The 12553-nt window shown below is 37.9% G+C and overlaps 1 protein-coding gene across 3 annotated transcripts; it reads left to right on the plus strand.

The window, feature by feature from the left end:
- The first annotated feature begins 163 nt into the window (after positions 1-163).
- Positions 164-12298, plus strand: Pak1ip1 (PAK1 interacting protein 1). Of its 3 annotated transcripts, none has more exons than XM_046453541.2 (10): positions 164-317; positions 3301-3469; positions 5898-6018; positions 6094-6168; positions 6645-6697; positions 7053-7198; positions 7283-7380; positions 9686-9785; positions 10718-10841; positions 11005-12298. In XM_046453541.2, the coding sequence occupies exons 1-10, from the start codon at positions 234-236 to the stop codon at positions 11190-11192; spliced, it is 1158 nt and encodes a 385-aa protein (XP_046309497.1). In that variant the 5' UTR covers positions 164-233; the 3' UTR covers positions 11193-12298. The 3 variants fall into 3 exon arrangements, with proteins under 3 accessions (XP_046309497.1, XP_058438375.1, XP_058438376.1); XM_058582392.1 differs by having other exon boundaries at positions 10718-10840; positions 10995-12298; XM_058582393.1 differs by having other exon boundaries at positions 3304-3469; positions 10718-10840; positions 10995-12298.
- The last annotated feature ends 255 nt before the right edge of the window (positions 12299-12553 follow it).

Here is a 12553-nt window from a genome sequence, read left to right on the forward strand (position 1 = left end):
TAATATTTTTTTATCCTTGAAATGAGAACATTAGCACATGGCATCCTCCTTTATTCGTCGCTTGGAAAGGTCACGTGATTTCTAAACACGTCCACGGATACAGGCGCTTAACAGGCACCCTACCATGTGACGTAAATTGGAGCGCCTGCGCAGGGAGGACCTCGCTTTGCTTCCGGTTCCGCCAGCTTTCTAACGCCGCGCAGGGTTCCCGGGAAAGGCACGTGCGCGGCTGAATGGAGCTGGTCGCCGGTAGCTATGAGCAAGTCCTTTTTGGGTTCACAGTACATCCGGAGCCTCAGGCGAGTGGCGACAAAGAGGTGAGATTCGGCGAGTGGAGGGACTGCGGGAGGGGGGGGGCGGGGAAGGCCAGGTTCCCACACAGCCGAGGTAAACATGCCCGCGCTTCTGTTGATCGTCTGATGTTCACGGATGGAAGCTTGAATAAAAGCCCATCTTTTAAAACAAAATAGACATTTTGCAACATGAAATAGCATTTTCATATTATAGTAGATAAGATGGCTAAGGGAGAAAGTAAAAAAGTTGACTTCAAAGAAACCGACAGTGGTTACCAGAGGCTGGGAATGGGTAGGGAGGGTATCGGGGCGGTGCAGGGGTGCGATTGGGCGGGAGAAATGTCTTCCAGTGTTTTTTGGTGTAGCAGGATAAATATAATTGACAACAATTGTGTACTTTAAAGCAACTAGTAGAGAGGATTTCGAATATTCCCAACACAAATACGTGATGCTTGATTTGGAGTATGCCATTTACCCTGATTTTATTACACAACGTATACAGTATTGAAGTGTCACGCTAAATTTTCTAAATTTAAAATAAAGACAGTATCCACAAAGGAAGGAAGCTGGTGTTTCTGTACGTGGTGAGTTGTAGTTTGTAGATTTAAGTTGACAACCAGTGTATGTATTCAGGATCCAGTGAAAGAATATTCTGCTCTTTCATGAAGTTTCTGTCCTGATATTTTAGAAAATGTTAGGTCTGTGGGCTGGGGTTGTGGCTCGAGGGCTCACAGTGCTTGCCTCCAATGTGTGAGCACCATATGTAAATAAAAAATAAAGGTCTATCAACATCTAAAATGAGTAAGTAAATGAAATTTTAAAAAAACGTTAGGGCTGGATCAGGATCAGCTCTTTGTAGATTTAAAAAAAAAAAAGTAATACCAATTCCTTCATTTATTGGGTACTGTTATGCCAGATTCGTGGGACCCCAATAGACCTCCAGGAGCCGAATCCAATGCAAGCACACAAGAGTCTTTATTGCAAGCTGGAGCCTGGACTCTCAATCGTTCCCAGCGCAGCGGTCCCAGGGAGTGAGTCCCGGTCCTTTGTTCAGTGAGATTTTATAGGTTTTGGGGGGATACTCTGTGCATCACAACATCACACAGCAAATCATTCCATACCGCGGGAAAGTCAAACAACAACTCTTAACATTGATTAGCACATTCAATGGCAGGAACAATTTGGGTAGGGGTGATTGGTTAATGCAAGAGAGGGATTCCTTTGAACTGATTGATTTAGGCCACGAGGGGTGTACGTGCTAAACTACATGGTTTCCCAACATGTTATCAACCACTATAAACTACTTGGGGGTCATCTGCCATTCCAGGTATTTTCCCTGTCTCATGCTGATTGGAGGTTACTAGGGGGGTTGCTATGGGTCCTCACCTAGCCTAACTGAGTTAGGGACACCTGGTGCCACGGATCTCTCCTGTTATTTACAGACAAACAACTCAGCAGGGTGGGTATGTGCTTAGGAGTGCTCTGTGGGTTTTTCCAAGGACAAGGGTCACACCCCCTTCCTTAGGACAGTCCTTGAGGTAGAAGCTGCTGTTATTTTTTCATTTTTAAAAATGGAGTCACGTTAGTTTCTCAGTACTTAATGTAGGTAAGGAGGCAGTTGAAAAGAAGCCAGAAGTCCAGATCCTGCTTTAGGGACCTTCCTGACAAGGAATGATAGAGGAGGGAGACAAATACATGGAGAGAAATTGTAGCAGATATATTTTAATAGATGTAGGAATAAAGAATTGCTAACACAGTAGTCAAACAGGTAGATAGGACTATGCCTGGGACTAGAAATCTGATGTCCTAACTTCTAGTTCAGAACTATTTTATTCCTGATGCAATTCCGGGTATCTCCTGGAACCCGTATCACCGAGTACTTCTTTCCTGTGTTTTCTTTGTAGTAAAATTGTTTACTATGTTCCAAATACACAATAGTCCTCACAGCAACCCTCAGAGGCAGATAGAGTCATTCTCATTTTAAGATGAGGAAAGGGAAAGTTCCTTATGGATAGGTTAAGTGACTACTCAGGGCTACACAGCTAGTATGGCAGAGTTGACACAAAATGTCAGGGACCTCTATATGTATGATCCTGCATCAATCCCCTAACCATTGGCCATTAATGATTCTAAATCTAGATAGTAGCCTATATAACTAGTATAATTTGTGTGATGCAAATAAATGAAGGTTATTTGATTTAAAGCCATAGTAGCTCCTCCTGGAGCAGAAAAGGCCCCTTTGCCCTGACTCATGGAAGGAGTATCTGTTCCTATAGGTCTTTAGGACTGATTTTGCAGTAATACATCTTAATCATGTACAAAGAAGTTTGGTGGCTTCCCCCCTCCCCCTTTGATTTGTTTTGCTAATAACCTTCCCCCCCGCCCCATGTGACTCCTTTAATTTAAGAAGCATGTGTATTCTATCATTCTTTGACTCAACCAGCCACACTTCTCAACCCAACACAAACATGGCAGGAGGCAATAAGTTCCTGAGACCTCATCACTGGCGATTCTCTAGGGCTTAGGCTGGTATTAATGGAAACGTCTTCATACTGTTTTTCTCTTAACGTGTTTACGTCTCTCCCACTGAGGTGGAAGCTCTTTAGTGTAGGGACTTTTGTTCACTGCTAAGTTAACTACCTAAAGTAGTACCAAGCATATGGTAGATAATCATTATTTGAATAAATAAGTTCAAATAAAATTTTAAATATTTGAATAAATGAGTCATATGGAAGGCTCACGTGTAGATATAATAAGAGTTTAAGATTTGGGTGGTATTTTAAAGTACCCAGTCCTGTCACCATTATTGGGTTCTGGAGTCGTAGTACTCAGTATTGCTTCTCACCTCCTTGTATTCCTTATTCACTTCTCAGGATCTTTGTTTTAATCCATGTCATTGTGTAATATTTCTCCATTTGTAGGATCCATTGGTAGTTTTTATGGATGGAGGAACCTGTGTTTCTAGAGAACTGTGATGTGACTGGTATTGATCTCCTGTTTTACTCAGCAGCAGCAATGGACTCCTGTGGCTGACTTCACTCATCATGCTCACACGGCCTCCTTGTCAGCAGTGGCTGTGAATAGTCGTTTTGTTGTCACTGGGAGCAAAGATGAAACAATTCACATTTATGATATGAAAAAGAAGATAGAACATGGAGCCTTAGTACATCACAATGGTGAGAAGTTGTATCCTTTAAGATAATGTGGAGGTTTTATTACTGTATAGACTTCTGTTGGACTGTTTGTTATGTGTCAGCAGATTCTGTTCTAGGAGATACAGAATTGGGATCAAAAAGGTTGCTCACAGTCCTATTGGAGTAGGTTACAGTTGTCCTATTGGGAGGTAGATGGTCTCTTCTGTATTTTAGTCCTGTACACCTAGAGCACCACACTGTTCCCATTGACTGTTGTAGGTGTATGAAACTAAAATAGAGGAGGCAGACTTCCCTGCACTGGAGTTGAAGTTAAGGATTAGTACTTAACCATTCGTGGTTGGATTTACCACACCGACTGAAGATGCCTGGGAGAGTGGCAAGATCAGAGGGTGGAGAGACTGAATAGGTAAATTTTTTTTCCCTCAGTTCCAAACATTTTATGTTGTAGTCACTGAGTTTTCCAGGGGAAAAAGATAAGGGACTTATTGTGTGTTCAGGAGGGAAAAGTAAAGGTGAAACTCAAAATATTAGAATTGATTAGCTACATATTAGTTTGGGGAAACTCAGCCAATGAGGTTGGTTTCCTGCAAAGAAAGATAGAATGTGTTCCCCTTTTCCTCACCTCACTTTGATATATTTCAGAGGTCACTGGGCATTGATTTTTAGCACTTAATTTGGAGTGATAAATGTTTGCCTTCTTCACATTCCTCACCCTTTGACAGGTGTCATGCTCCTCAACAGAAGCTAGGGTTTGAGTGATTTCAACATAAATTCCTTTTTCCTTGTGTCTCCCAATCCCAGTTCATACAAGGAAGGCTTCTTTCTTAGGCTTAGAAGAAATATGCTAAACAAATCTGATCTGTTCAAATCAATATTCAGAATAAAAAAAAGATTTACTTGCAGTTAGATGGGGGAGGAATGAAGTAGGATTCCTGGTTTCCTCTCTTCCTTGCATAATTCCTGGAAACTCCTTTTTCTAACATTTAGTATTAGATAAGCTCTTTTCTAGGGAGCATATGAGTCATGGGCAGAAGGAGCAGAAGATGTGGGAGAGCAGCATTTCCAAAGAAGAAATAGCATGACAGGGAGAGAGGAAAGTGGTTAATGGCTTCTACTTTTAGAAGAAGGTGTACATGAACCCACATATTAGTGCTTCTGTCACGTGCAAAATTATTCATTGGAGGTCTCTGGTTCTTTTCAATATAAAGTGTATAAAGAATTGACCGGCAGGTATATAGATGGGAAATGTGACCCACAGGTTTTCATTTGAATTCTGTAAAGAACCGTATAGTAAATATTTGTGGACCATACAGCTTGTGTTGCTGCTGTGCAGAAGCAGTCCCATATGCTCTAACTGAATGAACTGGGGCTGTTTTCTAATAAAATTACATTTGCAGAGCCAGAATACCAGCCACAGTTGGCGTACAGGCAGCAAGTTTTTGACCCTTGAGCTATAGAGAGCAGTAGAGTAAGGTGAGGTGACACAAATGTCAAAGGAATAGAGGATTTTACTTGAGGGTAAAGCTGTAATGATATGGACTACTTTGGGACTAGAATTTGATGTAACATGTGCATACGATTTCTGGAATTTAAAAGATGTTGGAAATGTGTGGGAGATCCAGGCTTCAGTTTTGGTGGAGGGAAGGAAGTATTGTTAATAGGTTGAAATGATGATAGAAAATTTATTTACCCTGGGAAGGAGTTTCCAGAGGAATAGCTGGAAAATGATCTTTTTATAAAATTGTTCTAAATTATTCTCATGGCAGTGAATGAGCAGAGTATAAAGTCAAATCATGGTAATTCTAGGTCAATAATGATTGAATTATAGCTGATATAGATAACTTGTTATTTAGAAAGTGCGAATCATGGCTGTAAATTTTTTTCTTTGTTCTTTCCTCTAAATTAGCTGGTTAGGCAGTTGGTTTTGTTTTATTTCTGCTAAAATTATCCTGGCTAGCCATCTGGCTATGATATGATTATGGAGACAAAGTAAGAAAATGAACCAGTCCAGTTAGCTTAAATCTGTAACTAAAGCTGAAAGAATCTCAGATTATTTGCATAGACTTAAAACTGTATGTCCTTGAGCTGGGGTGTTTTCTCAGTGGTAGAATGCTTGCTTGGCACAATTAAGGCCTTGGGTTCAATCCCTAGCACTAGGAAAACCAAAACAAGCCAACAAACAAAGAAACTGTATTTTCTGGTATGAAACAATTGAACTATTTCATCTAACACTTGAAGATTATTACTAAGTAATACTTCAAGTATTACTTAACTAAGTGTAGATAAGATGAAGTTTACTTTATAATACTAGGACATTGTATGGTTCTCCCCGCCCCTGTTAGGTAAGCACTTACATTTACCTACATCCCCAGCCCAGTGTAGTACTTAACTGGAAATAAAGTTTGTATTAAAAATGAAGATAATTTTGCCCATCTTGGTTTTTCGACAGGTACAATAACTTGCCTGAAATTCTATGGCAGCAGGCACTTAATCAGTGGAGCAGAAGATGGACTCATTTGTGTCTGGGATGCAAAGAAATGGGAATGCCTCAAGTCAATCAGAGCTCACAAGTGAGTTGGCTCTTTTCCATTGGCATTCTCACTGTGCCAGTCAAGTTGGGGCCTAACTTGTTGGTTTCATTTTAGAGGACATGTGACCTTCCTTTCTATTCATCCATCTGGCAAGTTGGCCCTGTCTGTTGGTACAGATAAGACATTAAGGTAAGTAATTCTCAAAAGCATCTTTATGTAACTTTTACTATGTCAGTTGGCTGTTGTTTCTGTATTGTTCCACAGTTTCACCCATTAAAAGATATTGAGATACAAAGAAAAGGTAGAAAGTTAGCGAACTGTTTCATGATAATAGGATAAAAATGGTCCATATTAAAACATGCTGTTATGCTTCAATTGTCAATAGCTGTGAAGTGAAGAGCAAGGTGCTCCCAAAGAAGAATGTTTGTGGAGGTGAAACCTTTTGAAAATAACAATTGATATGAAATAGTAAACAGCTATGAGAATGGAATGAACTTTAATCCTACTTGATAATAAAAAAATTGAAGATGTTGCTAAACTAAAGAAGGCAGGCCCTTTAAATTGCCAGTATTTAATAAATTTGATCAAAGCTTTATCATGCTTATGCTTTTCCATTTAGTATGTTAATTGATATTCATACCATAAGCAAGTTTCTTATTTTGCAGAACTTGGAATCTTGTGGAGGGAAGATCAGCCTTCATAAAAAATATAAAACAAAGTGAGTATTTTTGTTTGAAATATATTTTACAGTTACTTGATAGGTATGAACACATGCGCATGTGTATACATTTATATCCTGCATTATTATAGTTGCCTCTGAAAACAAATGTTTTAGGTTACTTCTACCATTTTAGATCTGAGTTCTTGTAGCTCTGTCATGCACCAGCTGTATTATCTCAATAATTCTTTGAATTCACTTCATTGTCTAAAACTTAACTTTCACAATGTATTCCTTAAGTTTCTTGGGAAGATCAAAAAGGAAAATGAGTGTGAAAATACAGTGCAAATACTTAATATTTTTACTATTTCTCATTATTTTTAAAATAAGTAAATTTGGCTTTTTTAACTTACAGATGCTCACATAGTAGAATGGTCCCCAAGGGGAGAGAAATATGTAGTTGTTATACTGAATAAAATAGACGTCTATCAGCTTGACACTGCATCCATTAGTGGCACCATCAAAAATGAAAAAAGGATTTCTTCTGTTACCTTTCTTTCAGTAAGTTATCAGAAATCAGTGATGGAAGTTTATGGAGATGGTCAGAACTGCTTATGACTTTCTGGATATTATTTTCTGTCCTAGGACTCTGTCCTTGCAGTGGCTGGAGATGAAGAGGTTGTCAGATTTTTTGACTGTGATTCACTAGTGTGCCTCTGTGAATTTAAAGCACATGAAAACAGGTATTTTTTTCCCCAACCTGTGTGTATATGTGTAGTCTCAGTAAATGTTATACATGGAATCATTTTATGAAGCAGAATGTTTTTATGAACAACCACAGAGATAATCAGACATATGTGTATACAACTTCTGGAGTTTAAAAAGATAGTGGAAAATGTTATCTTCCTGGATTTTGTAATGCAAAAGTGGAGAAGGTGTGATCAAAACTAGTCATTTGCATTTATTTCAGATAAGTCTGTTAGACTTGGAGCCTGAAATAAGCATATTTGAAAAATCGTAAACTAAGTAGTCTTGAACTTTGTCCCTGGCCACTCTTGTCCTTTTACTTAGTCCCCCTTGTCCAATTTCTCCTTTCCATGCTATATTTTTCTCCTAAAGGAAAAAATGAAATACTATCATTGAATTCTCTCTCTTAATGCAATAGATATTGAGTCTCAGAGTAAGTAGTTCATTAACTTGCCGAGATTACTCCAGAGGTAAGGAGCTAGTCCAAACCCAGTTCATCTGACTTGTGTCCCTGCTTTTTCCACTGTAATTTTGAAAATTTGATGATAAAAGTGAAAAGGTGACAATGGTTATATATTAATGTGGTCCATCTGCATTTCTGCATGTTCTTCTACTTCTCAAGTTTTAATTCTCATTTTTGATTGTTTTTAGAAATCCACCTTAGTACTCAGAGTCCTGCAGTCAATGTATAGGCCTTACTTTTCCCCTGTATTGGAAATAAATCACATTCAAGGAAGCCATTTCAAATGTATTTCTAAAAGAATATTTAGTCATTTGTTTGTTCATTTGTTTCCACAAGTATTCATTGAACATCCAATTTGTAGTACTGTACTAGGATTGTTTTGTTTGTTTTTTTGTGGTGCTTGAGGTGGAAACAAGGGTTTCATGCATGTTAGGCAAGCACTCTACCACTGAGTTATAGCTCAGTTCTGCACTAGGTATTTAAAAATGAACAAAAATGACAAGACCTTACACTCTTATGGCTTTTCTATTGTATGAGGCAATAGGTTTCAAACAAGTAGATCTTTATAACAAGGGTAATTTACTTAGATAGGCTGATGAGGGGAGAATTTCAAGGGTTAAATAAGTCCTTAAGAATTATAAAAGAGTGAGATGTTTTTGTTTCTTGTTTATTTTCTCCATGGTCCCGAGAATGGAACCCAGGGCCTCATGCATACTGATGTTAAGATATACTCCCCAGCTCCAAGGAACTGAGGGAGGAAAGAACTTAATGTATTTTAGGAACAAGTAGAAGACCTCCATGACTCCATCAGAGTGAGCAAGGGAGAGGATTTTGGGGATCAAATGGTGCTTGGGTTCATTGGCAGAGTGAGGAATTTGAATTTTATGCTGTGTCTTTGCAGATTTTATTCTGTTTACATTGTGGGGGGGGGGGTGGAGTGCTGGGGATCAAACCCAGGGCCTCTTGCATGTGAGGCAGGCAAGTGTTCAGTCACTGGGCTATTTTGCAGCCCGTTTTGTGTACTTCTTAAGGAAAATTAAAGGCAAACAAACTAGTTTATAAAGAGCCAACTCATAGACCCACTACCAGCTTTAGCAGTTGCCACTTTAGGGCCTGTATGGCTTCTTTCATATCACCAGCTACTTCCTCCTCTCCCATATTCTTCTAAAGCAGATTTTAGTTTTGGGGGGCTTTAAGCCTGAGAGTAATAAGATTTGATTTCATTAAAAGAAAAAAATAATAAAGAAAACTTAGGGGGAAGAAATGGAAGCAGAAAGGCCAAATAGGTGACCTCCATAATGTAGAAGAAAAAAGCAGTTTGGAAGTAGTGGCACTGGAAATGAAGGAATTGGGTGCATCAGAGGGAACCTTGATCATCCTTCCTACTGTCTCCTCACTGCACTTCTAAGAGGTGCTTGAGGTGAGGGTTTTGTTATCATTACTTCCTGAGATTGTTTATAGTTATCATTTTGATTTATTCTTTTTTTTTAATATTTATTTTTTAGTTTTCGGTGGACACAACATCTTTATTTTATTTTTTTATGTGGTTCTGAGGATCGAACCCAGCGCCCCGCACATGCCAGGCAAGCACACTACTGCTTGAGCCACATCCCCAGCCCTTGGTTTATTCTTAATCAAACAGTCCATTTTAGCCTATAGTTGGCCTGAAAACAACTCACTGACCAGAGGGAATGTGTGGCAAAATTACATTTTAGGGCTTCATTGAGCAGTTTGCAAATACTGAAGCATTGGAAAAAAAGAGACTAGCTTATAAGTTTTATAATGATGATCACACTCTGGAGAAAAGATCTTTTATGGCATTAATATTTCTATCCTAGGGTAAAAGACATTTTCAGTTTTGAAATTCCAGAGCATCATGTTCTTGTTACAGCATCAAGTGATGGTTTCATCAAAATGTGGAAGCTAAAGCAAGATAAGGTCAGTATCTTAGTACAACAGAACATAAATACACTGTAATGCAAGTCTTGCTGCTAGTGCCATTTTAAGTTGAGCGGGGTGGAATTTTTTAAAGGATAAAGACCATAGATGTAAATTTTATAAATTTCTTCCAGGAATGATTGATATTTATACTTTTAGAGTTAGGTTCCCACAGAGCTGCCTTAGGGCTGGCATTTGTGAATCTGAGCTCAGGATCTCAGACCTCCCTCTGCATTCTATCTACTTGGTCTTTTTTTTTTTTTTTTTTTTTTTTTAATGTATTAGGGTCCTCTGTAAGGTATTAGGTGGGAGGACTACCACTACTGAAAACAATTGGGAAGGTTTTAGTCTATTATGGAACTAACAACAGCTTAGAACCAAATAACTAAAAAATTCAATTTCCTTCTGTAGATCTAGTTTATTATTTTTCATTCTTTGATATCTATTCTGTGGATATGGTTTATCAAGTGTGAGCACTGTGCAAGCCTCTCTGTTAAATCTAGAAATGAATAAGACATAGTCTATTTCCTTAGAATCTGTAATTTCTGGATACTTCTCAGAAATTGGCTCTGTGAATAACAGAATTGAACCAATCATGAATCAAAACAATAGATTATTTCTAAATAGCATGTTTTATGCTCAAGAAAATACTGGCATGCATCTTGTAATGGTGGGGTTATATTCCACAAAGTGCGTTGTAGATTTTAGCATTTTGTGAACATCGTGGAGTATATACAAACCTGAACGGTAGAGCCAACCCCAGAGCTAGGCCCTGTGGCATGTACCATTGTATATGTAGTCTGTTATTGATTGAAACCTTGTTTTGCTGTGTATGATTGTACAATAAATTTTAAATTAAGGTAACTTGGTTCTTTAAAATAATTATTCAGAATTCCTCTGTTAGATATGAGTTTCCCCCCCTTCTGTTTTAGAAAGATCCCCCATCTTTGCTCTGTGGAGTGAACACAGATGCCAGGCTGACGTGTCTTGGAGTATGGTTAGACAGAGGAACAGACACAAAAGAGAGGCCTCCTCCAGCAGCAGGGCCTTCTTCTGGTAAGTGAAATTGGTCATTTAAAAAATTCAAATTCTGTTACCTTTTGAATTGTTGAAGTGGCGGATATCCACACAATGTCACTTTATTGTGAGCCTGTTTAATTCATTAATAAACGGGGAAAACAGTCTAAATGTGCTGTCTCTTGTGTTTTGGTTAATACAGAACAGTCCGAGATCAGCAAAAAGGACTCTGGTGACGTGGTGCAGCAAGAAGACACATTAAAACCTAACTCAAAGAAATGCGTTTTAAGTGGTGACAGTAATAAGCCAGTGAAAGGAAATAGCCTGTCGGCCAGGAAAAGGAAGATGGTAGAAATGCAAGAAAAGAAGAAGAGAAAAAAGAAAATATAACTGATGCACTGAATCCCAGATTGATTGATTCCCAAAAGAACTCCTTTTTTTAATGGACTCATCTTTTAAATATATCTAAATATTATTTTTTTCTGAGTAAAGGCAAGGAATTTCTTTTTCTGGAGAAAATGTACAGCTTGGAAAACCACTTTTAGGTGTTTTTTTTAATGTGCTAAAATTATTTTTGGCACCTTTGGCCTACATGTTATTAATTATATAGAGAGGCATATATGTTAATTATAATATGTAATTTTTATTGTGTATAAAATAAAGATCTTTCCCCAAATATGGCAATTTAAAATAATGTGAAATCTTGAACATAGTGTTGGAGATCCAATCCAGGGCCTTGAATATGTTAGGCAAGCACTCACTGTACCTCTTAAGCTGCTGCACCCCCAGTCATCTGAACACATTCTTTACTAGAGATAAATAAAGATTATTTTTCAAACTATTCTTCCAAGCAGTGAATGGCAAGAAAATTTAAGGGCAGGAAAATGACAATTCCCATAATTTTTGCATCCCTTTCAGGTATCAAACTTGACTTGGCTAATCTAACCAAAGTGGTCTTAGAAAACTAAATGTGCAGTTTACTTTCAGATTCTAAGGCACTGATTTATTTCAGTCCAGCTCCAGTGTCACATTAGTCTTGGTTACTTTAACTTTGTAGTAAACTTTGGAATCCAGGAGTGTGATTCCTGCAACTTCGTTTTTGAAAATTATTTTGTGCCTATTTCATCCATTGGATTTCTGTAGGGCTTTTGAGATCACCTTGTCATTTCTATAAACAATCTTGATAGCATTTCAAAAGGAATTGTATTCAATCTATAGATCAAGTTTGGGCATATTGCATGTCAAAACCTGGCCAAAGGACATCATTTATTAAGTCTTCCTTGTTATCTTTCAAGAATGATTTCAGCTTCTAAGTTTTGTATTTTTGTTAAACTCTTTTTTTTATGCTATTGCAAATTGAATCTTTTTTGTGATTTCATTTTCAGATCATTTGTGCTAGTTGTCTCATTTTAATATGCTGTATTTTCATTTAGTTCAATGTATTTTTTTCTGTTGAATTTTTCTCTATGATGCATAGATTATTTTAAAGTTCTCAATTTCCTGTTATTTTTCTGTTTATTGATTTAATTTGATTCTATTGTGGTTTGAGAACATACTTGATATGACTGCAGTTCTTTTAAATTGGTTTCATGGCCCAGGATGTTATCTGTCATGGTAGATATTTTGAACCTGTATCCTGCTGTTGTTGGCCAAAGTGTTCTGTAATGTCATGAGATCGTACTGTTGATGGGGTTAGGTTTTTCTATGTCCTTGCTGATTTTCTGTCTACTTGTTCTGTCATTATGAAGGGA

This window comes from Marmota monax, unplaced genomic scaffold, assembly GCF_021218885.2.
Source record: "Marmota monax isolate L192 unplaced genomic scaffold, Marmota_monax_Labrador192_F-V1.1 WCK01_AAM20220418_F8-fsc00029, whole genome shotgun sequence".
NCBI lineage: Eukaryota > Metazoa > Chordata > Mammalia > Rodentia > Sciuridae > Marmota > Marmota monax.